Source organism: Strix uralensis, chromosome 2 (genome assembly GCF_047716275.1).
Source record: "Strix uralensis isolate ZFMK-TIS-50842 chromosome 2, bStrUra1, whole genome shotgun sequence".
Classification (NCBI taxonomy): domain Eukaryota; kingdom Metazoa; phylum Chordata; class Aves; order Strigiformes; family Strigidae; genus Strix; species Strix uralensis.
In genome coordinates this window covers 40304370-40329844 of record NC_133973.1, presented here as the reverse complement: position 1 = coordinate 40329844, position 25475 = coordinate 40304370, and the positions used below count along the sequence as shown (strand labels likewise).

Sequence of the window (25475 nt, the reverse complement as noted above, 5' to 3'; positions counted from 1 at the left end):
GAATATGGCCAAATACCTACAGTTTGAAATATGTAATTTAAATGGTTTTATTAAATAATTTAAAAACCACACATACACCTAATAGATTTAATATAGATGTTACCCATTTTACTGCAGTTGTGCAGCAGCATAGCTTTGTTTTTATCCATCAGAACTTTATTTCTGAAAACAGCCATTAAATAAGGCTATTCTGGACTGGGAGGTAGGTGAAACCGAATGTAACATCTCAAGCTTGGGATACAAACTGAGATCTGCTCACCTGGTCGCATACATGGCTTTGTGTCCACTGAGTACAGCAAGAGCTATCTTATTATGGCTCACTGTTTAATTTTAAAACTAGTATAGCAAGGTAAAAATGGCAAATTAAAATACAGATTAGATCAGTAATTTGGATTTTCCACAGGTGTTTTTTAACTATTTCTTAACATTTCCTCATTTTATTGTTGGCATTTCTCATTTTGATGATTAATACAAGTGTACACGAAGCATATCATAAACGTGGGCAAGACTACTAATTTAGTATTTGGATTTACGTATTACAGGATCGATTAATCTTTTTTTTCCCTTTTGAATTTCCAGTTTTAATAAAATAACTTAATGAAGCTCGTAATTTCAGATTAAGTATTAAGGTCTTTGATTACTGTAATATATGAAAATCAAGCAGTCCATAATTGCAACCAAATTTGAAACATAGGCAAACCATGAGTTGGTGAAAGTCATAGATTAATCAGCTGGAATTACAATTCGTTGGAAGTCTGTCAAGCTTTTGAGAACTGTGAAGTCTTCTGCTGGTGCAAAGGACCTTCCCTCCCATTTAAGTTTATTCAGCTACTTCATTTTAATGGCTAGTATGTTCAAAATCAAGAAACTGGAAGTTCAAAAAGTTGGAAAACCAATTTATTTATTCATTCCCAAAGTTTAAATAGGGTCATGAGGTAAGAATATAATAGGTTAAAGATGATGACCATTATGGTGAATAGAAGGTGTCAGTTCAGTTTATTAAAAATGTGTGTTTGCATCACAGAGCATACTTTGATTGTGTGTGCCACATAAAAACTTCTAGGGCAACTTTTCTCAAAAGTAAAATTCCTTTCTAATTGGATTCATGTTTCTAACTTTTTAGCTTTGCTTAGCCTGCAATAACTGTGTAGCAAGTAGAAGATAGTAAACTGTATTTTATGACATGATGGAGGTATGTGAAAAGAATCAGATCTTGGGAAGTATATGTTAAGGTATATAAATTGCCTAAGCGAGCATGTTGAGGTAGCGTATTCTTCAGTTTAGTAAAAACTAGTGAAATAACTGGTAGAATGAAATGTGTATCCTTTAGAAAAAAAACATAGAATGAGAATAAAATCAGAGAGGTTTATATCTTGCAGATTGGAAAGAATAAATAAAATCAATCCTTTTGCATTTCATTGATTTTTGAATTAAAAATGGTTATGTATGTTAGAGGTTTGGTTTATGTTTGGGAAATTGGATGTTTCTGGAGTCCACAACTAAACCAGAGAAAACTTCTGTTGTTCATTTGCTGTCAATTTGCATTAGAATCTGTGAACTTCTAAGTCTGTTCTGTCTGAAATACTACATTTCTTCTTTGAAAAGTAATGCTAGCTACGTTATTGAGAGTATTTGTAGACTTACTGCCTTGCAGACTAACAAAACACTTTGTTATTTCTCAGAAAATGTATTATCTCCTTTAGTTAAATGCAGAATTTTGAAAACCTTGTATTTCTTTTTCCCAGGCTGTTCGCTGCTATGAATCGCTAATTTTGAAAGCTGAAGGAAAGGTCGAGTCTGATTTCTTTTGTCAGTTAGGTCACTTCAACCTCTTATTGGAAGATTATCCAAAAGGTAAGGTTTTTTAGTACTTCTGATAAATGTCATTGTGGGATTGTCATTTGGTGTAGGCGACACAGTAGAATGAAAAACATTAGGGTAACTCACTGTTTTCTCAGTTTGTATTATGTTTCAAAGTCCGTAACAGAATAAGACTGATGATGTCTTTACAAAAGCAGTTGTATTCTAACTTCTGTTCTTTTTCTTTAATTGAAAAAACCAAACCAAAACACTACTGGTTCAGGTATGAATATGAAGTTTCTTTAGTTTATACAGTAGTACCACGCTGCCTACTTCATTTTTCTGGTTCATTATTACATGACTGTACAAGCAATTAAACCTGTGCCCCTGAAGGTTTCCTATGGGAAGTGGGAGACACAGGTACATAGAATGAGAGCGTGTCTTAGTGCTTTTGTGTCTGTCCACAATCTCAACAGGTAAGGCTAGAATGAAAGTGTTAATTCAAAAGCAAAAATGTGTACTTAAAGTGTGTTTCAAATTCTGTTTTAAATATGAGTGGAAGAATGGTTGTAGGGGGGTGGGGTTTTTTTATAGGTCTCTGCTTCATCAGTCTTTGAAATTACTTAAGTGGTTTTTGCTATCATTGAAGCCAGTAAACATAGAACCTTATGTACACTTTTGCTTTGTTGCTTGTGGATCGGTAAAGTGCTTTTTTGGTAGTGGTGTGTATTTCCCAAAGATATTCTGCTGTGTTGCTGAGTGAGACATAGGGCTAGACATTCAGCTTGTCCTCTTTTCACTTACGTCACGCTGTGTGTCAGGCCCAGTGTCTGTTAGCTCCCTCCCTTCCAGTGATTGTGGGAGGTATGGATGAGTAGAAGGCCTTTTTGGATCTTACTGTACCTAGCTAATTAGAACATGTCACAATATTTAATTTTTTTCATGGGATGTCTTTTTTTATTGTTGTTGCTTTTTAGTTTTAATATGAATGTGGTTCTGTTTAACTTTGTGTAAGAAACAAACAACACCCCCACCCCGAAAATGTCTACTCCCACCTCACACTTTTTTCCAAACACACAAAACTACTGGTTTACAATTGTCTTGGACTGTAGAAATAGGGAAATTATAACTGATAGTAGTTCAAAAGTACTGCTTAGTAATTCAGACTAGCTGTGGACCAATTCATAACAGTGTGTGTATGTGTCCACTTGTTCACTATGTCTGACATAAAACAGTGTGAGGTAGAATTCCTGGAACCTTCACTTTTTTAGGTGCCAAACATTTAGGTTTGATATTACTAGGGAGGAATTTGCAGTTACCTAAATTCAGAAGGCTTTGAGTGATCAAAGCATTTGTGTCTCTCTTGAATGTATGGGTAGCTTAGGGACCCTGGTACCTGCAACTTGTACCAACGTTGTAGGAACCCCCAACTTGTACCCACATCCCATCCACCGGTGTTTCCAGTTCCAGAGACGTGGGAAAACCTGAAGAGAACGTGGCAATATGCTGGCTATAGAATTTACTGAAGAACAGTCTTGATACGATGTTTTTGTTTTTATTTTATTGTATTTTGTTGTAAGAAAATTCAACCACCCACTCTGCAAACAACTTACACTGCTGTTTCTGATTAGCCTAATACAACTTGGTACGATGTGACTGCGGTATGGCTTTTTGAATGTATTTTACTTGGCAAAGACAGCGCAGGATTGTGAGCTGAACTGTGTTCGCTGTAGAGTTGATAACAGTTAAGAGTGGCAGGACTAGGCATTGCTGTGGATCAGAGGTGAGGTTTACTGATGGGGAGTCTGCTTTGTACTGTGTATATAGCTTTAAGAACAACCATGAAAAATACAAATGGTGGTTGAAAATACCAGTTCTCCAGAACTGTAAAGAAGAATGAGCAGAACTGTGTGGTAAGAAACATTTTGGGTATTAAAAACCTGAATTAAAATACTTCGTATTTTCTTAGATGCCTGTTTAAAGTAACATCTCAATCATGAAAGAAGTCTCAAGACGTGAAAAAATTTTGTTGGTAATGAAGTTTATATATATATATTAAAAAAATTAGGTGTATCTGTATTTTCAAAGAAATGGAGTAGTAGTGAAAATAATACTGGAGGAATTTTAATTGATGGGAAAAGGGAAGTTAAAGGGGTTTTTTATTAAGTGAGGGACACATGTTCACAACAGCTGTTGAACTTCAGTACCAAAGACTGTAAAAGTATCACCCACAATGCTAAAAGTCGTAAGTGTTCTATAATTAATTTACTACTGTTAACTTGAAAAGTAGAGTGATGGTGCGTTGCATTAGAAATTTAAAGTAAAAATAAATTTTATTCCATTCTATAAATTCTGTTACTTTAGTTATCATATATTCTAACTGCAATTATAGTTAAATTTTAAATGCTTGGGAACTGAAATGTAAAGGGAGTTCAGAAATGTTTTCATCTTGCTAATGTATATTTTATCCAACTTTTAAGTCCTGAAGTTCCAGAAGCATAAAATGCTGGAACAGGATCATCTTCAGAAATATAAATCTGTCTAGTCTGAAGTTAGTCCTGGACAAAGTTGTGGAGAAGTTGATGTATTTAATAAATTGGATGTAATTAATAAAATATCGCAAGATAGTAGCATAGCTAATGCTGAACAACTTTTTTTTTCCTTGGAAGCCTATTATTTATTCAATTAAGTATCTTTAATAAATGTGTACACCTTTGTATATAATGTAGAAAGGTGTGTCTTTCTTTCCTAAAGACAAATGTGGTAGTGTGCTTTGTTTAAAAGTGTATAGTTTGTGCAAAGTAGAACAAAATTGTTGGTTGATTGTAGAAATCTGATCAGCGATCAAGATACGAAGCAATGCTTGGTTGATACAGATCTGTTAGGTTTTGTGTATAGTTTGTTCTGTTTTGATCTGTCTCATTTTTTGTCAACAAATATGTTGACAAATGTGGATCATTCAGTTGGGTGTATCTGTTGCGTGTTAGTATTTTCATGAAGCTAACACCTTATAAATGTAGTAAAAAAGACTGTAGGTCATTTCTTTATAAGAATTAGGACACATACAGAAAACAGGGACCTTGAGAAAGATTCATGGCAGATTACTGCATGTCATTAGTGGAACTAACCAGGCAAGTACTTCCCTTGCTGCGTGTATGCAGGGAGTATCCGTTATGGGCAGGTTACCTTTGAAAGTGGAGTAAGTTGATGGCTGATGCCTTGCTGAAATCTAAGTACATCTAACATGCATGTACAGATTTTTAAATGAATCCTGTTGTAGTAATTTCTCTTGAAGTGTATTATGTTTTCTGTCACTTGTAGCCACTGAAGTCCAGATTTAGTATGGGGTTTTTTTTCATAAAAAAAGTACTTGTCTCCAAGAAAAGTTGTGAATTTACATTGGAAATTACTGGATGAGGTTCATTCTTCTCTGCATCATGTCTGAGGTTAGACTAGAGTATCACAGTGTTTTTTCCTAGCCTTTAAAATATCCAAAGGTGGCCTGCAGCGTGTAGTTTTCCTGAAATGCAGTATGTTTGAATTGCTGTTGTTAACTAAAAGGTTTCCCTGCAGCTGTGAAATCGAGTTGTCTTGTGAATTGCACCTCTGCTCTTCTCAGGAGAAGGTTCTAGGCAAGGTATGGAGGTATTTTTGCAGATTTTGAATACTGTGAGCCACTGACTTGTAATCAGATGATTTATAACCAAGGCAGGCTGATTCAGCTTAGTAAGCATGTGGTTTCGGTGCCCAGCTTTCATCGTCTTGATCATTACTGGCCAGAATTTGGCTTCAGGATTTCAGAAAATGAGAATGTTCGCTCCTCCCAGTCAAAAATATTCTGTTTCCTCAGTAGCATTTTCTTAACTGTAATCTGATGTCTTCCTCATTTTTATTTTTTTTTTTTTTTTTTTTAATGAGGCAGCTATTTCCCAGCTGTTTAATTGCTTCAGAGGTTTCCAAACTGGTTGTTCCCTGGGTGTGTCTTTAGTGGCACCCCCTGTCCGCTTGTTGCTGCTCTGTGCTTTGTGCTGGCACAGCTGAACGTGCAGCTGTGTGGGGAACTGATCCAACTGAAAAATAACCTAGCAGAAGAAAGTGACGCAATTGCCCCAGAATGTGAAACCTCAGCCTCAGGTTTTGCCAGAGGAGGTTGATGAGTTGTCATGTAGGCTTCTGAACGATACTTGCAGTGTTGTGAATCCAGCCTAGATCCATGATATATACCTGTGAACTTTGTTTGCTACTGCATTCCTTTGGGAGGGCTGGGATTTTACCAAAATTGTTGTGCTGCTAGTCTTGGAGGAAACTGATGTTGTATCAGTAATTGGAAATTTTTTCAATTTTTTTTTTTTTTTTTTTTGCCATGACTCTAGTTTTCATAAGGAGTGTACAGAGTGTAGATGGTGATCTTTAAGGTTAGGTTCTAGTTGAATGCTGTTAATGAGCTCATGCACTATGACATCTGTGTTTTCCTTAGAAATCTTTGTATCTGTTTTGTAGAAGGGTCATATATGTTGGCTGTGTTCCAGCCTGTGATTTGGAGGACAGCTAACAGTTGCACAAGTGGAGACATACTTTTATCATTTGCCTCCCTGAATTGCTGTTTTCAAAGCAGAGTTCCTGGAAGTAAAAGTAGATAATGCACTTAATGAATTATTTGGGAAAAACATGCAGTTATTCACGTCACATTTACTAAAGTACAATAAATACTGCACTAAAATAATTCTTATTGTTGTACTCAAGTGGTGATCACGTTTTTTAGGTACTATGTCAGAACAGTTTTAATAATACTTTTGTTTGTAGGTAGTGACTGTGTTGTCAAAAGCACTAATATAAAAATATTTTAAGTAATTTGTAAGATAGTGTTAATTAGTCCAAGAGTATTTTTAAGCAATTGTTAGGCTAAAATTTAAAACAAAACTGAAGAAAAAAATACAGAATGTTTATTGAGGTGCTCATTTATTAAGATACAGCCTAAAACTAAAATTTAAACATGATTTGATTGTTCTTGTGTAAAGTTGTTTGGTTGCAAGAGAAACTCCCAAATTCACCAATGTACATGTGTTCCTTTGTACTTACAATTCTAGCTCTGTAGAGAATTTCTTTGTAGTGATTAAAGGACTTTGAAGGAAAGTATTGTCATTAGGAAGCATTTCAATACACTGTTCTGAGGTACAGAGTAGTAAGAGTCATCTTATAAAATGCAAGAGAGAACTTCTCAACATACAGGATTGTGCTGGTTGCTGCAGGGTTGATGCTGGGCTGTTTTTTACTGATGAGTCCTGGAGAACGACAATGGATTTTAAGTTTCATAGCAATCTGAATGAGTTGAGGAAGACATGGCTGTGTTTCAAATAAGTGTGATTTTTAGGTTTAAGGGTTTTCATTTTGTTGTTTGTTAATAACTGGCAGAAATTGTGTTGCTTCTATTTAGAGCTGTTTATTTCATCTTCGGGATGCTGCTGTTAAATTTTGGGAGGTTTAATTTCAGGGAGTTCAAACTGTTACATGAAATTCCTATAGAAAGAATTAAGAACGTTATCTTAAGCTTACAACATGAAAATATTCTTTATAAATAGTGTGTGTGGGGGGGACAGAGGTTATTGTTACAGAATATAGCTGGACCATGTTTTTTGACTGGTTGAAAATTTTCATTTTGGACATTGTTCTAAATATTTAATTGTTAAAAGTCATTTTGCGGAATATGCTCTTTGAAACATTTTTGAGCTTCATGTGATTCCATTGTGTTTCTTCACTGATACTCTAAATATTTTAGGACCTTTCATAGAGTTCAGTATCTAAAAGATTTCTGTAATGGTAAACTCCTTGTCAAACTCCTGTATGTCTTACATGTTTAATACTTCCTAGTCTCCAGTGCAACACATAGTTGGACACAATCATGGGACAGTGGGTTTCTTACTAGTTTGCTGCTGCATTGTCTTTCCAGATGAGGATGTGTAGTTGTTAATAAAATTACTTAGAGAACTATTTGGTGATTTTTCTTTATTAAATGTATGATTGTGTAACCATTGTGTGTCTGCCTTCATTCTGTGTTAAAAGGAAGACATGCTTTAGGCTTCCTCAGTCATCTCTTTGGTACTTCCAGCGCAAGTCTCTGGAGGAAGTAGAGAACAACCTCTTTACTGAGGCTTTGGAACAAAAGACCTGAGCTGCATTTTGCTGCTCTAGCTTCCACAACATTTTTTTTTAGTCATTATAGAATCATTTAGGTTGGAAAAGACCTTTAAGACCATCAAGTCCACCACTAAGCCCCGTCCCTAAGCCTCAGGTCTACATTGTTTTTAAATACACCCAGGGATGGTGATTCCCTGGGCAGCCTGTTCCAATACTTGACAACCCTTTCAGTGAATAAATTTTTCCTAATATCCAATCTAAAACTGCCCTGGTGCAACTTGAGGCCATTTCCTCTTGTCTTTGTTACTTGGGAGAAAAGACCAACACCCACCTTGCTACAGCCTCCTTTCAGGTAGTTGTAGAGAGCGGTAAGGTCTCCCCTGAGCCTCCTTTCCTCCAGGCTAAACAATCCTGGTTCCCTCAGCTGTTTCTCATAAGACTTGTGCTCTAGACCCTTCACCAGCTTCATTGCCCTTCTTTGGACTCGCTCCAGCACTTCGTTGTCTTTCTTGTAGTGAGGGGCCCAAAACTGAACAGAGTATTCGAGGTGCGGCCTCATCAGTGCCAAGTACAGGAGGATGATCGCTTACCTAGTCCTGCTGGTCATGCTATTTCTGATACAAGCCAGGATCCTATTGGCCTTCTTAGCCACCTGGGCACACTGCCGGCTCATCTTCAACCAGCTGTTGAGCAACACCACCAGGTCCTTTTCTGCTGGGCAGCTTTCTTTTTCTGCCAGCCACTCTTCCCCAAGCCTGTAGTGTTGCCTGGGGTTGTTGTGCAGGACCTGGCACTGAGCCTTGTTGAACCGCATACAGTTGGCCTCGGCCCATTGACCCAGCCTGTCCGGATCCCTCTGTAGAGCCTTTCTACCCTCAGGCAGATCAACACTCTCTCCCAGCCTGGTGTCTGAAAATTTGCTGAGGGGTACGCTTGATCCCCTCACCCAGATCATTGATAAAGATACTAAACAGAACTGGCCCCAGTACTGAGCCCTGGGGAACAACACTTGTGACCTGCTTCCAAATGGATTTAACTCCATTCACCACAACTCTTTGGGTCTGGCCAGCCAGCCAGTTTTTTACCCAGCAAAGAGTCAATTCAGTGGACTCAACCTTGGAATTTCCTCACCTTTTAATGTCTTTAATTTTATGGCCCAGCAGTGTTCATCTTGCTAGGTTAAAAGCTATTGTGGATAAAACCTGCACTATGTAATAAGCTGTTTCCATAACCTGCATATGTCTCCAAGTGTTTAATGAAGATTTATTTTTCTTGGAAGCATTTTCAGATTTAAAGCCATGCATGCGCCCTTTCCTTGCTTCCCTTGTGCCATTCTTCAGCTGACTTTCTAATTTACTATTCATTTTCACATCAGATAAGCACTAAGAAATGTTAGTGCTTGTTTAAAAATTAACATAGAATTTAGGTTTTTTTCATTTAAGAAAACAAGCATTGATTTACACAGAAGAATATGGAGCTTTGAGTTGGTTTAAAGTTCCCTTTTCAGGGGTATGTCATCAAATTAATGCTTACTCTTTTTTAAGTTCAGCAAGCCAAAAATCTGTGTTAGTCACATTTAGCCTTGCAAGATGCCACTAGATGGTGTCAGTATCTAGTTCACTTTTTCCTTACTCAAGCACTAAAATACTCAAACTGTTCCATGTTTGCATCACTTTCAAAGGTTTCTTAAATTTTCAGGTATCATAAAGTAGGTTTGTTAGAGCAGATAATAAAAGCCATCCTTTCATGACTGCGTGATTTGTGATTAGATGTCCTAAAAATGACAGGTAGGTGGATATCATTTAGTCTTTAGACATTTTGCTCACCATTTCCACCTTAGTTGTTTGTTTAGCTTATGTATTTAGGCTCTGGATATAAAGAGAGATTGTCTATCATATTACTGAAACGATTACATATTTTATAAAGTTCTACCATTTTCTTACGAAATTGAGTAGATCTTTTTAAAAAATGACATCCTGAAACCACATACATGATAATTATGTAAAATCTGTTTTGTATTCTCTATGTGAAATCAAGGAATCTTAAACAGGGACAAATAAGAAACCAGTATCATCCCTGTCCTGATTCTGAGATGTCCCTTGACCCTAAGTCATAGTAATAGAGGAAGGCAAACTCTTAGGGGGCACATAATAAAGGTTGTCAGTTTCAAAGTAACAGTAGGTATTGCAAAGTGTATGGTTCTGGGTAGCTGTAAAAACCTGTAAGAAGAGGGAACCAGTAGCCTGTGACTGTATGAGCTTATCGAGGGTCAGCTCTGCACTAGGTGGCAGAGGCTTAAAGACAGATTCCGAAATGAGCCTGTGCTGAGGAGGTTTCTTACTGTCCCGTGGTTTTAATTCTTTCGATGGAAAGATGGTCTATTTCTTTTCAGAGCTATTTTAGGTAAACATTCTTTTATTCTCATCAAGCAATATAGCTGGTGGTGATTGATCTGAAAAGCTACATACACCTTCGGGGCATATACCACCATCCCCCATCCCCCACCTCCCTGATTCAGGGTAGGATGGTGAATGCTGTGTCTGCCATCAGTAGGTTGTAGAGTTTTTAAGAGTCTGGTCATGAGGATTACCTGTTAGGCAAATAACGTAAATTGCCAGGTTTTTGAAGAGAAATGTTAATAGGAAGAGTGTAAACTGGTACAATAAGTAACGAAATAACTGTGCAGAAGGATGGCAATTGGTAACTATGAGCACCTTTTTTAGGAATCTTGAGTCACTTGTCCAATACTGTTTTAGATGTCTGAATGTGGTCTCTCAGCTTTGTGCTTTTAAGAGAGCTTTTTGTGGTTGACTAGATCATTTTACGAACATAGTTAAGAGTGAAGCAAGAAATACTGTCCTACTGTTGACGTTCAGTCCTGTTCTTTCTGAGTCTGGACATGCATTTTTTTAGATATTCAGGAGTGGTTTGCGTGCTGGAAAAAGTATCTATTTGGCCTCCAACAATTCCATATGTTTAAGAATTTCAGTGGGAAACGTTTAGATTGGAAAAGCTCAATAATCAGTTCCTAATCAGAAGATTGTCTGCAGAATTCTGCTGTGCCTAAGAGTGATTTCGGAGCACTCACTTCATTATGTTTACAAAAGGAAGTCTTAACTGAAATGGGGTAATTCACTTGTATCCATAAAAATGAGAGTTGACCCTATGCTGAAAGAGGAGCAGTAGTTTATAGAACTTCTTTCTCTGACAAAAATTGTCTCACCTTGGAATGACAAGGTCTTGGATGAAAGTAAAGGTGCAAATGACATTACAGCCTTTAGTGTTGTTTGGGGGTTTTTTTGTTTGTTTTGCTGTTGCTTTTTTTACTACTAGTGATGTGGTGCATGACACGAGTGACTTGCTTTCCACTTTTTAATAAACCAGAGAATATCATCCCATAATTAGAATCACAGCACTGTTGAAACATAGCCTGTGTTTCAGTTCGGGACTTGTATAAAATTTTTGTTGCTCAGCAGAGTCACTTGCTCTTTTTTTTCTTAATTTAGAATAAAGTTTATAATTTGAGGGGTTTGTACTCATTTCCTACAGCTAAACACTTATTTTAAGGGAGAAGTTGCATGTAGTTCCATAATACACTTTTTAGGTAAGATACTTTATTTCTACGCCATGAAACTCAGGGTAAATGTCCACTCACTGGTAACTCACTCAGGGAGTAGGAAGTATGGTAGGGTTCAAATTTATGGTTCATGTTCTGTGCTTTAAAACTAGTAGGTTGATTTAGTTTTCAAAAAATCTTGCTTTCCTAATTTGATTTCTAGCCTCTTCTTATATGCAAGGTTCTTATGGATATGCTTGATGAGGGACATTTTGTGTGGGCTCTGGAAAAAAAAAACGCTCTCTTGAATCCTTTTTTTCTTTTTTTTCTGCCTGTCCATTCAGTCCTTTTCCACAGAGCCTGAGTGCTTGTAGAGCAGATGTTTAATCTAGATGTAGAGGGAGCTGAATTAAACTTTCACAGGTAACTAACTAACTGTAAGTTGAGCACTTGTTAAATACTGAAACTGGGCATCAGTAACAGTTTTCTAGTTGTATAACTTTCATGAGAAGGAAAGGGATGTTTAGCTCCCTGGGTAAGGGATCCCTCTATGATTCATTGTTATGCATTTTCAGCGCAACATGGAGAATGTTAGCATTTAATCTTCGAGAAGTTAAGTAGAAGCAGAATCTTGTTACCCTGGAAGGAAAGACTGGATGGATCCCTGGAAGAGGTTGCTGAATCCAGAAGTAGGATTGGGCACTTCAGACACTTAAGAGGAAGACTGTAGTGTCGTCTTTGTTCCTCTGGAAGAGTAATGTGACCGTCCTTAGAATGAAGGCCTTATCTTCTTCTCATGTAAACATGAAATATGTTTCAGCAGTCCATGCTTTCCATGGACTTGTTTTTAATTGTAACATGAGCCTGGCACATTAAAGCAGTCATTTCAACTGTTATATGGGAAGTTGCTAAACTTTGTTGAATGGAAGAGTTAGAAAAGAAAATAATTTGCAAACGTAAGCACTCTAAGGAAAACTGGTAGAATATCAAGGAGGACAGACTCCTTTCTTTAATATAAGAACTTTTGCCTGTGTTAAATGGTGGTGCTAGAATTTCTCTGGGCAAGTTTCTTTGAGCAGTGACATCAGTGGAGCCTAGTTTCCTGTGCCTCCCAATCTTCCTCCTCCCCTGATCATGGGAGTTTATTGGGTCTGAATGAGTGAATAACTTCAGATGTCTTCTCTCCCCTTTTTCAGCGCTGCTCACCTCTGTTCAGTTGTCTCTGGCTGGGAAACAGGGGCTGCACATGCTCTGACTAGAGTTTGGAGCAAGAAGAAAGGCCTGAGTGTGTGCACCCTTTTGCTATACTTGCATAAAGAATGTTTTGGTCACTGAATAGCAGTAAGGCTTCTCCCTCTTTTTTTTGTTTCTTTTCTTTCCTTTTTAGGTCTTCTGTAGCTTCTCTAGTTTTGTGATTTTTTTTTTTTTTTTTTTTTTTTAAACATTTGAAGTTTGATAAACTTGTTAGCAGTACCTTAACTGCTACAGGGAAACATATATTTCAGGTCTCTTTTTTAATGGATGTGCTCATGTGGGTACTCTGTATTTTTTTAAGAGCTACACTGAAAAAGTTCTCCTTTTTATTTTCCCTGTATGAATCCTTAGCATTGTATTTAATGTTCTTTTAATCTCTTTATTTTATCCATATACCCTGTATAATTGACTGAAATAGTTGCTTTTAAAAAAAAAAAAAAGATTACAAGAAAGTCCCCAGTTTCTTAAATCTTGCATAATATAGTGCTGTTGACTTAAATATTTGACATATGCTTTAACCTTTGAAATTGGGATAGGTACTGCTTGATTAAAAAAAATAAATTATTTAAGTGAGGTGCATTACAAAACTGTTTCAGTGTGTGTGTGTGTTTTCCTGTTTTGGAAAGCAAAGTTGTCCCCACGTTCAAAAGCTAATTATGCCTTTCTGTTGAAAGTCCTTAATGATACCTGTGAGAAGGTGAATCTAGAAGGAGTATTTGGTGTAGGAGTTATTTTGAGTTATTGTGAACATCCTTTATAACATCCTTACAGAATGTGACTGAACTGTTGCAGTCGTATCTTTCAGTCTGTACCAAATATTTTTGGGGGGGTGGGGGAGGAATTGTATTCTTAAGTTGTGAAAGACTTAGCCTTAGGTTGACTAGATTATTAAGGGATTTTATTTGTCTTAAATTGCATGTAAACATTTACACGTATTGCATGTTGATAGTGTAAGGATGGTGAGTGTTCTCCTAGGTTTTTTTCTACTCTGTACATTTAAATAAATCACAGTTTAGAGCACCAAAATTAGAAGCTGGCTTCACAAGCATTGTTCCAGTGGTGAGGGGCACTTTATGGACGAGATTCAGCATGTATCATTTAGACATTTAAAAATACAAGGTTGTGAATCTCCATACACAGGTGAGTGCAAAGGTACATTCTTAAGAAGAAAAAGCTCTGTGTGCTTTGTCATTATGTGTATGTTTTTCTTATTTCACTTAAAATGAAGGACTTCTGTGAAGTCACAGAAATGAATATGCAAGACAGGCATTAAAGGGTGATAAAATTTAGGGCCATCATTTATCCATGGTATTTGCAGGAAATGAACCTGCACATAAAGTACATACTGTTATTACTGTCTTAATCTGTTTAGTGTATGTAGTTTTTCAAAGCAGAGGTTGTCTTCTTTTGCTGTTTGGAAAATACATACTGTGTAGAAACCATTCTTAAGAAGCAAACACTTGAAAAAACCAAAATCTTGGTGTTACTGCAGTGAATCATTATTTAAAAGTCTTTGTTTTTGGATGGCGCCTAGTGCAGTGTTCTTATAAGAACGTAAAGCCTGTTTGTGTTCTAGTCTGATGTGGCCTGTTAGCTGAAGGGCAAGATGAATCAACCAGAATTTTTAGTGGGGAAGAAGGATGCAGGAATGGTGATTTGAGAAATCTGTTGCCAAGTAGAGATAATATTCTACTGAACAGAGCTGTTCTTAGCACTGTTTTCCAGGTTAGTCTTGGTTTTAGATGTTGAATAAAATGTAAGCTTTTTTCCACTTCTTTTGTTTCTCTAGTTACTGAAGGAAAGGGCATGTGAAATTGATTTCTCTTTGTATGTCCCTCCGCACCAGTTCTTTAGAAATTACAGGACATCAGGGAGCATGGTAAATGAGCTACATGATTAAATTTTTAAATCTTACAACAGCTTTATCTAGGATGAAAATCCCAAAATTTCAAATGATTTCTTTGTTATAGGTTTTCTTTTAAAATATTGCTTGATTTACATTTGTAAGATTAATAATAAATATTCTTTTGGGTTGACATTTCATAAAACAAAATTATAATCTTAAGGAATGCATTACCCACAACAGTGTACTTATTGTGGCAGTGTTACTTTTATTAAACCATTTATCATTTTAATGTTGTGTATTCTGACTCTTAAGGTTTTCTTTTTCTTCAGAGAAACTGCAACAAAACAAATTCAACATTCATTTTTCTTTCCTACAGCATTATCTGCATACCAGAGGTACTACAGTTTACAATCTGACTACTGGAAGGTCTGTATATGCTGCTTTTCCCTTTTTTTAATGTATTGCTGTAAATGATTTTCTAAAATTAATTTCAATATAGTTTGGAGTATCTACCTGCAATTACTTTTTGATGTACTAATTGAATCTTAACAGAAATGTTCACCTATATGTACAATTTATTATAAATCTAAGGGGAGATAAATCTTCACGCCATTTATTGAAATGGCAGATCAATTAAGTTGACACATTTTAGATTTTTAAAAAATTATTATTATCCATTACTTCAGTTTTTCTTATGTAAGCATAGATACTTGGATACGTATGAGAATCATAACCACTTGAAAGCTGCTGCGCAGACATTGGACTTGTACTGGGAAAAATGTTCTCAGGTTGCTTTTCATTTCCACAGATGCCAAGTTGTTTGAAGTCCCTTTCAGTATTTTAGATAACATTCTTATATAAGGAAAAAATCCTGTTAGCGTAGCTCATGTAGAGGTATCAGGACTTTAATAAGATTAAGAAATTACTTATAGCAATATTTTCAATAATAGTTGGCATTATTATATTGTCACAGAAATAATTTGAAGCTCATGATGGAGACAGAAGTGCAGGAAAGCATGCAACACAATAGATACTTGTGTGGTTTTAAGCAGCTGTTTTCCTTAAAAGTGTGCGTAAGTGCGTATTTCAAATAGTGAGGGCTCACTCTGGAAAGACATCAATACCGTGTATATACCGGCATTAGAGAAACAACATCTTCTGTGTTCTTTGCATTTTATGGGGACCATAAGTACGTTCTGAAAAATCGTGTGACAACTTCTCCCATTTGGGGGGTTGGAAAGGGAGAAAGGCAGGGTAAATAAAGGGTAGAAGAGTGAACTGAAATAAGTGCCTTTGGGCATGTGGAAGGAGGAGTCCTGGGACAATTGTTCGTATTGTCTTGTAAAGGCCCTGCTCCAATAGAAGTTGTACAAGTGTCATTTTTACACCAAGCCCTTTTGAAGTTGAAGTATTTTTTTCAGAAATAACCCCTGTAGTTTAAAAATTACAACAATATGAATAAAAGCATTCATCTATTCTTACTTCTTACATGCTCTCAGAGATCTAGTTTAAAGATTGCTGTAAATGAGTGTTGAAATCAATCAATTAATTAAACATCTGTTGTAATAGTTCCTGTTGTTTGTACTCTTCCCATGTTAAGCATTTTAGAATAGTTTGTGACTTGAATTATTTTTTCTGGCTTTTGTTCTACTGGCTCATTATTAGAAGTGATAGATGATTAGTAAATTATTTTCCCTGCATTTTCAGAGAGTTCAGAGTGAAGTGTAAATGATTATATGTATTTCCATAGGCATAGAGTGTTTCAGCATGGCTCAGAATATTATCTTCAATTAAAATAAATGCAAACTCTGATTGTTTTGCCGTTCCATTTCAAGAACATGGATGGCGGTAAAACGTGTGATCTGTACTTGACTTGTTGAAAGCAATTTGTTTGTATGCAGTGTGGTGATATTCTAACATACCTTTCTTGTGTATATCTCAAAGAGTTTTACCATGCAGAGATAATTTCAAACAATTCCAGTTACAAGCATAAGAGCATTATTTGGAGCTGACAAAAGAGCATTTTGACTTCTACAGAGAAAAAACCCACAAAACCCCAATCATATTCTTCAGGTTGGCCTTACCTGGGAAGGATACTATGCTACTTGATCTCATTGTGAGCTTCCTTATAAATGTGTGGTCCAAAGTGGGATGTTTTCCCTAACGATTTTGGAGATTTTCTTAATTTTTATATGCATGAAAAAGAGCCTGAAACAGAGTCCAAAAACATCTTTCAGTTAAAACTTTTTTGCTGAAACTGATAAAAATTACAGATGAATCATATTTCATCGTATTAATGGATGATGAAGCTAGTCTGGAGTTGGCAGTGGGAAGCTCCCTGGATTGGGTTTAGAGAAAGGTTTTCCCACTCCTCGCCCCAACTGAGAGGGTTTCTTGTTTTTTGTTATCCCTGATGCCTTGCATCTGTAAGAAACCATTTAGTCAAGAATAGTAAGTTTGTGATGTATTTTGGTCACCCATATATGCTGTTTTGTTATACTTTGTGATTAACTTTTTTTCAGAGATACAGATGTCTGAAAAAAAAAAGAAGCAGTAACATTTCCTTGTTTTACTGTTGTAGTTTTTTTAGGACTTTTTCTCTTTTTTCTAGTTCTTACAGGGTTAGATGTCATCAATTAAGTTGTTGGAATTTGCAATGGTAAAGAAAGGAAGAGAGAGAAGGGTGTGAAGAAAGGGTGGTATTTATGAGCTGTGAGGAGAGCTGTGTGAGAGAACTGAGAAACTGATGGAGAGTGCTGAATCACATGAAGGTTATTATATAAGGCAGGTTTGAAACCAGACAGGAACAGTCTTATAAACTTAGGCAGCATATCTGAAATTACTTACTGTGGTGCAGTGCAAATCTACGTGGTTGAAATAAGTGCCCTGTATGTTCTTTGTTTTATAAATAGAAGACTTCTGGAAGGCTTGTGAGACATTTTAGCTTGCTTTGGGTATAGTTTGGCCTCCTTACTTAGTATTTTTAGTCTTTGCTACTTTGGGTTTTTACTGTTGCATGGTGTTGGTAATTGAGAATTATTTTCATGCATTGATCATTACATTATATTGCAATTCATCTTTTTCTGTTCATGAAGAAAAGCATTTTACTCTTTTTTTAATAGATTTTTCTGATGGTCTGAATTTTTTACCAGGTTGTTTTCTGTCAAAATTTGGTGCATGGGTGGTTTTGTTGGTAATACAGTAAGCATTTTGTTGAACCTATGGAACAAAAAGAGAATGAAAAAATGCTTTAGAAAATATATTCTGAATATATGCTATAGTGAGAGAAGTGAAGGTGAAAGATTAGGAAGATGCTGTATTTTGCCATTTACCAGATCAATACTCCCTCTGTTCTGATGAGATACTACTTCCTTTCACAGAAGTAATACCTGTACGGATAGTTTTGAAAGAGCTGGGTTGCATTATGCTGTATATTCCTACATAGACCACTTTTTGCAGTAATGTCTTTGTGCACCCACAGATCAATGTAAAATGTTGCAAAATTGCTAAGTTTCTGCAATTTTCCTTCTACACAGGCACTGTGGTACCTTAACTCTGCATTTAAAAAAAATTTTGACTTGAAATCTTATGAAGTAAATATCTCAACTTTGATAAAAGCTAAGATAACTTTAATAGAGTTCTTGCATTCAAGTAGTTCTCTCAGTGTTTCTTCTTATGTGCCTATGCTAAAATAAATCTCCCTTCTGTGCAATGTACTTCATTCTGATTTCTTTTTAAAACTCCCCTGTGTCAACATGTTGGGGGAGGTGAGGAGGACTGTGGGGGATGAACGGATAGGAAGGGCAGTTCAGGAGAGGGAGGCAACAACTAGAACTGCAGTTTGTAGATTTTGATGCTACTGAGAAAATAAAGATATCAAGTGTAAGTGTCTGCCATGGTTATCAGTTTTGACATATTCTGAGGAGGCAGGATTAGAAGCTCAGCAAGGAGTAAATTATTCCTGATTTTATCCAAACACGATGGCAGATATCTGGCACCTGGAAAACGTTATTTTAATCATCTCATGTGGTTGTATTATAATGCAGTTGATCATACTTGAACTCTTTATATAACGTCTGGGTTCAGGTAGGGCTGTCTGAACAGAAATTTCAGTACATGAGTGAATTGAGTGTGTGTGAAGTGTAAAACATCTGGATCTGTTGCATTGACATGGTTGACCAGGGCAGGGGAGACCTAGAAACCTTCCTTCACAGATGCGGGGCTGCAAGAAGTTTCAATGCTCACTAGAGGGTTTCCTGGGAGGGTTTTACAGAAGAGCCTGGTTGTCCGGTACTTGATTAGATCTCCTCTGCTTTGGCATGACACTGCTACTGCAGCCCTTATGTGGTTTGATAATCTTGATTAAAGTATATTTGTGGCCTTTTGCAGGTAGGTGAGTGTTCACATACTGTCAAAGATTATGTGCATGTAGTTGCTGCAACACAGGATTTGAATAAATAAACTTTTTGATATGGGTATATTAGGTAGCAGCAAGTTTCCATATGCTGATTCTCTGCAGTGTTTCTGTGAGCCATCTATTATTGACATCTCTGTGGTTGGGGAATGAATATGCAGCTTTCTGGACAGGATTTTAGTCAAATCCAGGGGATTGTGGACAAGCTATAAGGAGCATGAGGACAGCACTGCCACTGTTACCTTACTTTGAGTGTGTTAATTCATCAAAGAGAAGTATCCTGTCTGTATTCAAGTTTTTTTTTATAAAAAGATGTGTTTCATCAGAGTAATAGAGGGTACACAGATACTTAAACATTTCTATCTATATGTGAATAAGTTGGAGAATTGCCAGAGCCAAGTGAACCTTAAAATGATGGAAGTTACTGTGAAAATGAGTTACTCCTGTATCAAGGAAGACTATTTACTGTGAAGTAGGATGCTAGGACTTAGATTGAGGATGCCTTAAAAAGAAAAGAAACCTCAGTTTATTCAGTTATACTCAACTGTAGTATCTCTTTATAGAGAAGTGTTTAGAGTGGATCAGTCAGAAAATCTGAATGTTCCTTGAAATGTTTGAGAAACACTTAATTAGTGAGTTATATCCCCCAACATGAATTCAGAGATAGACTTCTTGTTAGCTGTTGACTTTGACTGAAATGTAGCCTAGAAGAAAAGTAAATCTGTCAGGCACTCTGTCATTGTTATGAAAATGGTCCTAATCACCTTTTTTTTTTATTAAAAAGTGTTCATTTATGTGATCAGGGTGAAAACTTCAAAGACATTTAGTAAACTCCAAGGAGGATTTTCAAAGACCTACTTCTGTGTTACAGTGGATTTTAAGAATATCTGGGTGCAAGTATGGTACAAACTGAATTTGCAGTTGCAAGGCTATACTGTAAAAGACTGAACAGTCTAGTTTAAAATAAATGAAATAGAAGAGGGGGAAGTAAATCCCGTAGTTGTTCTGCAGCGAGGTAAGGTGTCGGTCTAGTTCTGGAAAGCAGCTATTTGGTACTCCCTGCCTGTGTTTACTGGACATTAGAATTACTGTCTGAATTGAAACGTTTACCTCAGACCTTCTTCATATTTGTCTCTTAAAATAAATGATTCTTAGAAATTTCATTTTGGCTATATGTTTGCAAATAACAGAATTTCCTCTCACTTTTCTCAGATACTCTTTATAAAACTGAGGAGAATCCAAAAAGCATGCGGCGATATTAAAAAAAAAACCACTAAAATTCTCTGTAGAAAGCCCAGGAAAATGGAACTGTGTACGTGTGTGCTAGCCGTGGAAGAAGGCTGTGATCTCAGTTTATACTGAGTTGTTCATTTGTTACAGCAAGTGATTTTATAATGTTCCTTGTTAGGTAGACCTAAAGTGTAATTTAGTACCAGGTAATTTTTTACAGTGCTGTTTTATAATTAAATCTGTGTAGAAATGTTACTAAGAGTGTTCTCAATCTTATGGCTAAAACACTTTCAATTATAGTAGTAAGGTTGTTTTTTTCCAAAGAATTAAACTAACAAAAGACCATGAGTGTTTGTTTTCAAATGTGACCTGTTGCTTGGTTTAATACTTTTATGGATCTTCTTTTCTTCTCCCTACCTTTTCCATTTTGATAGGCCCAATGTCTTTTTTGGTATGTTTTCTTAATGCAATAAATTAGAAAAAATTAAAAAAACATTAATGCTTTAATTTAGTATGTTTTGCTGTCTCTCTTTCTCCAGACTGTAAGTCTATTTTCCCCTTTTAAAATAGTTGGACAAAAAGCAATTACTAGACATACTGATAACAGCAAATAAGAGAACATTTTGCACCTTAGAGAATCTGTTATGAGACAGCAATTTTCCACTTCATTGACTCACAACTGTTTATTTTCTGCAGTAACCGCAACATACCAAGTAGTGTTTTTAGACAGAATTCATCAAATCTTCCATTATTTTTTTTAATTAGATATAAATGCTTGGCTTAATTGAAACAGTACAGTAGTACAGTATCAGTAGAAATTGCTGGAGCAGACACCTTCCTGAAATGGAAGTTGGAGAAGACAGTAGGGTGATTTGTGAACGATGCTTTTTATTTAAGCCCTTAGTGGTTTTGGAACTTTTTTTTTTAAAGAGAATGGATATCCTGTATCAGGAGACAGATTTCCTCATAAGAGTCTTCAGAGAACAAAATTTTAAAATGACACAAAAAGCCTTTAGTATAAATTATTGCAACATAGCAACACAGGATATGTACAGGAAAAGCAGAAAGACAGAAACAGTTTCTTTGATCAGAGGAGACTTAATCAGAGAAGCATTTAGAAGAACACTTGATCAGGAAAACAAGTTTCAAAAATCCTCAATGAAGGTGGAATTTGCTGAGATTAAGGGCATTACAAAAGGAATTGGGGAATTTGGTAGGTGACCTAAAGGTGGGTAAGGTGAAAACCTGCAATTCGGAATATATTTGCAAAATAAAATCAAAATGATAGGATAGGAATGGAATAAACAGAAATTTCAGAGAAAATGGCAAATCAGAATGTGAAAAATAAAAGCAGAAATGGAGTGAAGATTCAGCAGCTCTGGAAGGCATTGAGAAGGGAGATGTTATTAGTACCTTCTATATGCTCTTCTGTCTGCAATTATAATGTTCATCAGTGCAACACATGGGATTCTATACCTCTCACTTTTGACTAAAAGAACAGTTTTTAGTTTGCAGTCCTTTCACTAGAAGAATTTTGACAAAGACATTCTGGTCATGTTCTGAGAAGGTATGAGATATAACTGTTTCAAGACCTGTTGTAGACAAAGAGGGAGAGTGAAGCATGATATTATTATGTGTTATGGAACAGCAGATACAAAATAGAGATAAGTTTGAAAGAAATGTCCTAATTTTTAAATACTGAAGACAGTAGGTCATCATAATGGAGATAAAAAGCATTTTTATGGGATTTAATGGGATAAGCATTTTCAGGAGACTGTGTTCTGGAAAGCAATCTGTAAATACAGTCTGAGTCTGATACAGCATGATAATATAGGATGGCAAGCTATTATGTCCAGAAAAAGAAAATAAGAAAAGGGAAGGGAGAAGGCTGAGGATAGAAAAAATTGTAAGAACAAGTAAGGCTGAACAAGTTAATATGAGGAAGAGGAAAGTGTGGCTAGAGGAAGAATCACAGGGAGTGGGGGAAGGAAGACTGTAGCCCTGCAGAGAATTAGAACGTAAAGAAAATGAGGGAAGAGAAGTAAAAACATACTGTAAGGCTAGAAGCATATGAGGAGAAGGGAGGAAGGTATATATAGAGTAATACAGGAGTGGATTGTGGGATGCCGAAATGAGACTTGCCAGCTTTCTGCCCAACAACCACCTCTGTGCAGTAAGTTCACCAGGCATGGAGATTTTTTAAAAACAAAACAAACAAAAACACAACAAAAAAAACCCCAGTAACTGTTCAGGTGATGAGTACCATATCCCTTTCCATTAAAGCACCAGGATGTCTTCTGTGTTGAGGGAGGCAGAAGAAGGTAGTGTGAAGCACTGAGGATCACTTGGGGAGCTGGAAGATAAGTAGATAATAAAAAATTTGGTAATTTTTGAGTGAAGGAAATTACGGTAATGGGGCTTCAATTGATAAAAATGAACTTTTTGTCCTGAACTTACTGGAGAGTCCATGACAAGGGGAGGAGTGAGTTAAGATGACAAAAACTCCTCTTTTACTAATTAAACAGTGAAGATTTTTAATGTATGTAGCTGTTACTGCAGCTGTTGATAACAATTTTCTCTCACAAAAGAAAGGGTTTTCCAGGAAATCAGGAAAAAAGGATCTAGCAATTGCATAAAGTCTTTTACTGAATTGCTGATGAAAAATACTTGAGGACATATTTTTCCTAATATTTAATATTCTGGGGTGCAGTGGATAAGAGCACATAATTCTGTTGGTGAAAACTTCCACTTTGATCCTAAGATACACTGGCAAAACAAAAAGAGGGAGGAAAAAAAAGCAGATACAACATTATCAAAGGGCGTTTTAAAGAAGAGTCACTAAAAAACTACAACAAAGCCCATAGCTAGCAATATCTGTTTCTCCAAAGGTTTTTAAAGGTTATTAGTGCATTTAGATCATGAACTTGTCCCTTCAGTATGTCATGATGGATAGAAATTGCATGTGAGAATATATTTGAAAAGCTAGAACAGTTGTTAAAAGAACAAGACCTAAGAGAAGTTTGGAGTATGAAGGATATTAAATTGAAGGGCTAAATTTCTGAGTTGTGCGCCATATAATCTCTTGGTAGCTTTGGTAACACTGTAAATGAGGTTATTTCAGCATTCCATAGGTGTGATCAGTTAGCGTGATTCCTCAGTGATGTTAAAAAATGGGATTCTTAAATGCAGACTATGTTTATGAAGACTAACTGGAATTGTGCCTCTTAAGGGTAAAACAATTATGTGTACACTTTCAAAATATTTCAGAGAATTATTAATAAACAAAGAAAAACTCCGGAATGCTGGAAAGGTAATGATGATTGTGTTACCAATAACACTTGGTCATTTATAAAATACACAAAAAGAGAGCAAATTAATAGCTGTGTTTAGGTTTCAGAAAAAGATCTTTTAATATTGGATGATAAAAATGTTATTTCTTGTAAATCAGTAGAACAGACAAGTTGAAAGAAGTATATGTTTTTATCCTGAAGTATGTTAAATGAATGCCACCTAAAAGATTAAGGAGAAAATGTATTTTATTTCACGCTGTTAATTAAAGCACAACTGATCCCTCGTTTAGAAAAGAAGATATATTTATCCAGATATTTCTTAAAGGATAATAAATCTGAACAGTTATAGTTTAGGGTTTTGTTTATTCTGGGGGATGTGTGTCTGTCTAAAATTCTGTCCCTCTGTGGGCTAAACCAGAGAATTCTTAGGTAGTCCCATGACAGAGAAAGAAGCAGATACTGTTTTTTACTATTGTTAATGCAGACAAATAATGCAGCACGTCCAATTTTGTGTACAGTAAAATTGTACAAGGTTCTAATAATTAATTCCTATTAGATGATTTATCTAATGAAATTATGACGGGACGGCATATTCCCTCTCCTTGAAAGGAATCAAGACTAGGTGTAAAAACTTAAAAATAATGAGACTGACCAATTTAACTAATAAATTTTGACATGTTGCCTTTGACCTCCAGATAAATTTGATAAATTGCCTTTTTTACATCTTTTTTCTATTAAGTGTCATCTAACAAAACAAAGGAATCATTCTCTGCACATATAAACCATGTACCTGTTTGGGTCCTAACAAGTATTAGGTCTTTTTAGGGAGCATGGATGTCGCTATTTGACTAGAAATATTTTGCATTTGCACTAAATTAGAAAAAAGTTTTTGTTTCAGTGTCTTCAGTTCTGAATTTTTTCAATGTGTATTTGTTCAGCAAGCCACTCATCCCTTTTAATCAATGTATTTATAAGAACTCAAAACTCTGGCAGATCTGTAATATACTCCAAATGTTAATGGTAAAAGAGGAAAGAATGTGCTTTGGGGAGAAATTTTGCTTGGGTCATGAGAAGAAGGCAAGACACAATCTCAGAGGAAACACTCCCCCTTCACCCTAGACAATGGTATCTGTTTCTAAACAATATTCATAACATTTTCTGATGGTGATGCTTCACCCTGGAAATTTGGCAGGAATGCTCTTCTTGGCCCTTTGTATGTATGATCTCTGTCTAGAAGTCCAAATACTTTGGGTGGAAATAACATAAGTACTGTCAGGATTGATGGGAAAGTCTCTTAAAAGCTTCTTATGCATATTGAATTTTCCTACTGCGGAAGTTTCCTTTGTGCAGAATAAAAAACTGTCATACTTCATCTACTAGTACTTAGAATAATAGTATGCTTCCTTTCTTCAGTCCCTGTGATGAGAATGTAGGATGCTAAAATATGAGACATGCTGAAGGATGGCAGTGGAGAAACTCAATGATTGAGATTATTCAGAGAGAGGCATATTTAGTTGAGTAGAACGGTTCTGACTCAAATGGAGGACACATCTTCAGTAGGCAAGAATATTATTTGAATGTTAATAATACTGAATGACCAAATGTTTCTTTTTCTGAATATAAATTACTATATTGACAATGCATGTGATGCTTGTTTTTCAAAAGTATTCTGTTGTTTGCAGAAATGGTACCACACTAATGGTACAATTGCTCCCTGCTCCATGTGAGTGTTCTTTTTGTTGCATGGAAAAGATTAAAACAGAACATACCACACTGTTTTTCTTATTTGTACTTTGTAGATTCCTGTTTGATCATAAGCTATAAGTAGGTACTGTGTCTCATTAATGAGTGACATTTCTTCAGAAATGAATCTTTTACGTTTTAAGGTTCTTTCCTTAAAAGATTAAACATTTGCTTAATTTTAGAAATAAAGAATTGTTTTATTTTGCA

At 35.9% G+C, this 25475-nt stretch overlaps 1 protein-coding gene across 15 annotated transcripts in view; it reads left to right on the top strand.

Moving 5' to 3' along the window:
• The window catches only part of KDM6A (lysine demethylase 6A), a 163007-nt gene that overhangs the window by 34279 nt on the left and 103253 nt on the right, over positions 1-25475 (top strand). For 14 of the 15 annotated variants that reach the window (XR_012627507.1, XM_074858462.1, XM_074858473.1 and 11 more), the window contains exons 3-4: positions 1746-1854; positions 14968-15017. Coding sequence is in view for 13 of the 15 variants with exons in the window: in XM_074858462.1 (XP_074714563.1) it covers positions 1746-1854; positions 14968-15017 (159 nt within the window). In the remaining 2 variants the exon portion in view is untranslated. The remainder of the gene's footprint in view (positions 1-1745; positions 1855-14967; positions 15018-25475) is intronic. The other variant, XM_074858475.1, reaches the window with a different exon arrangement.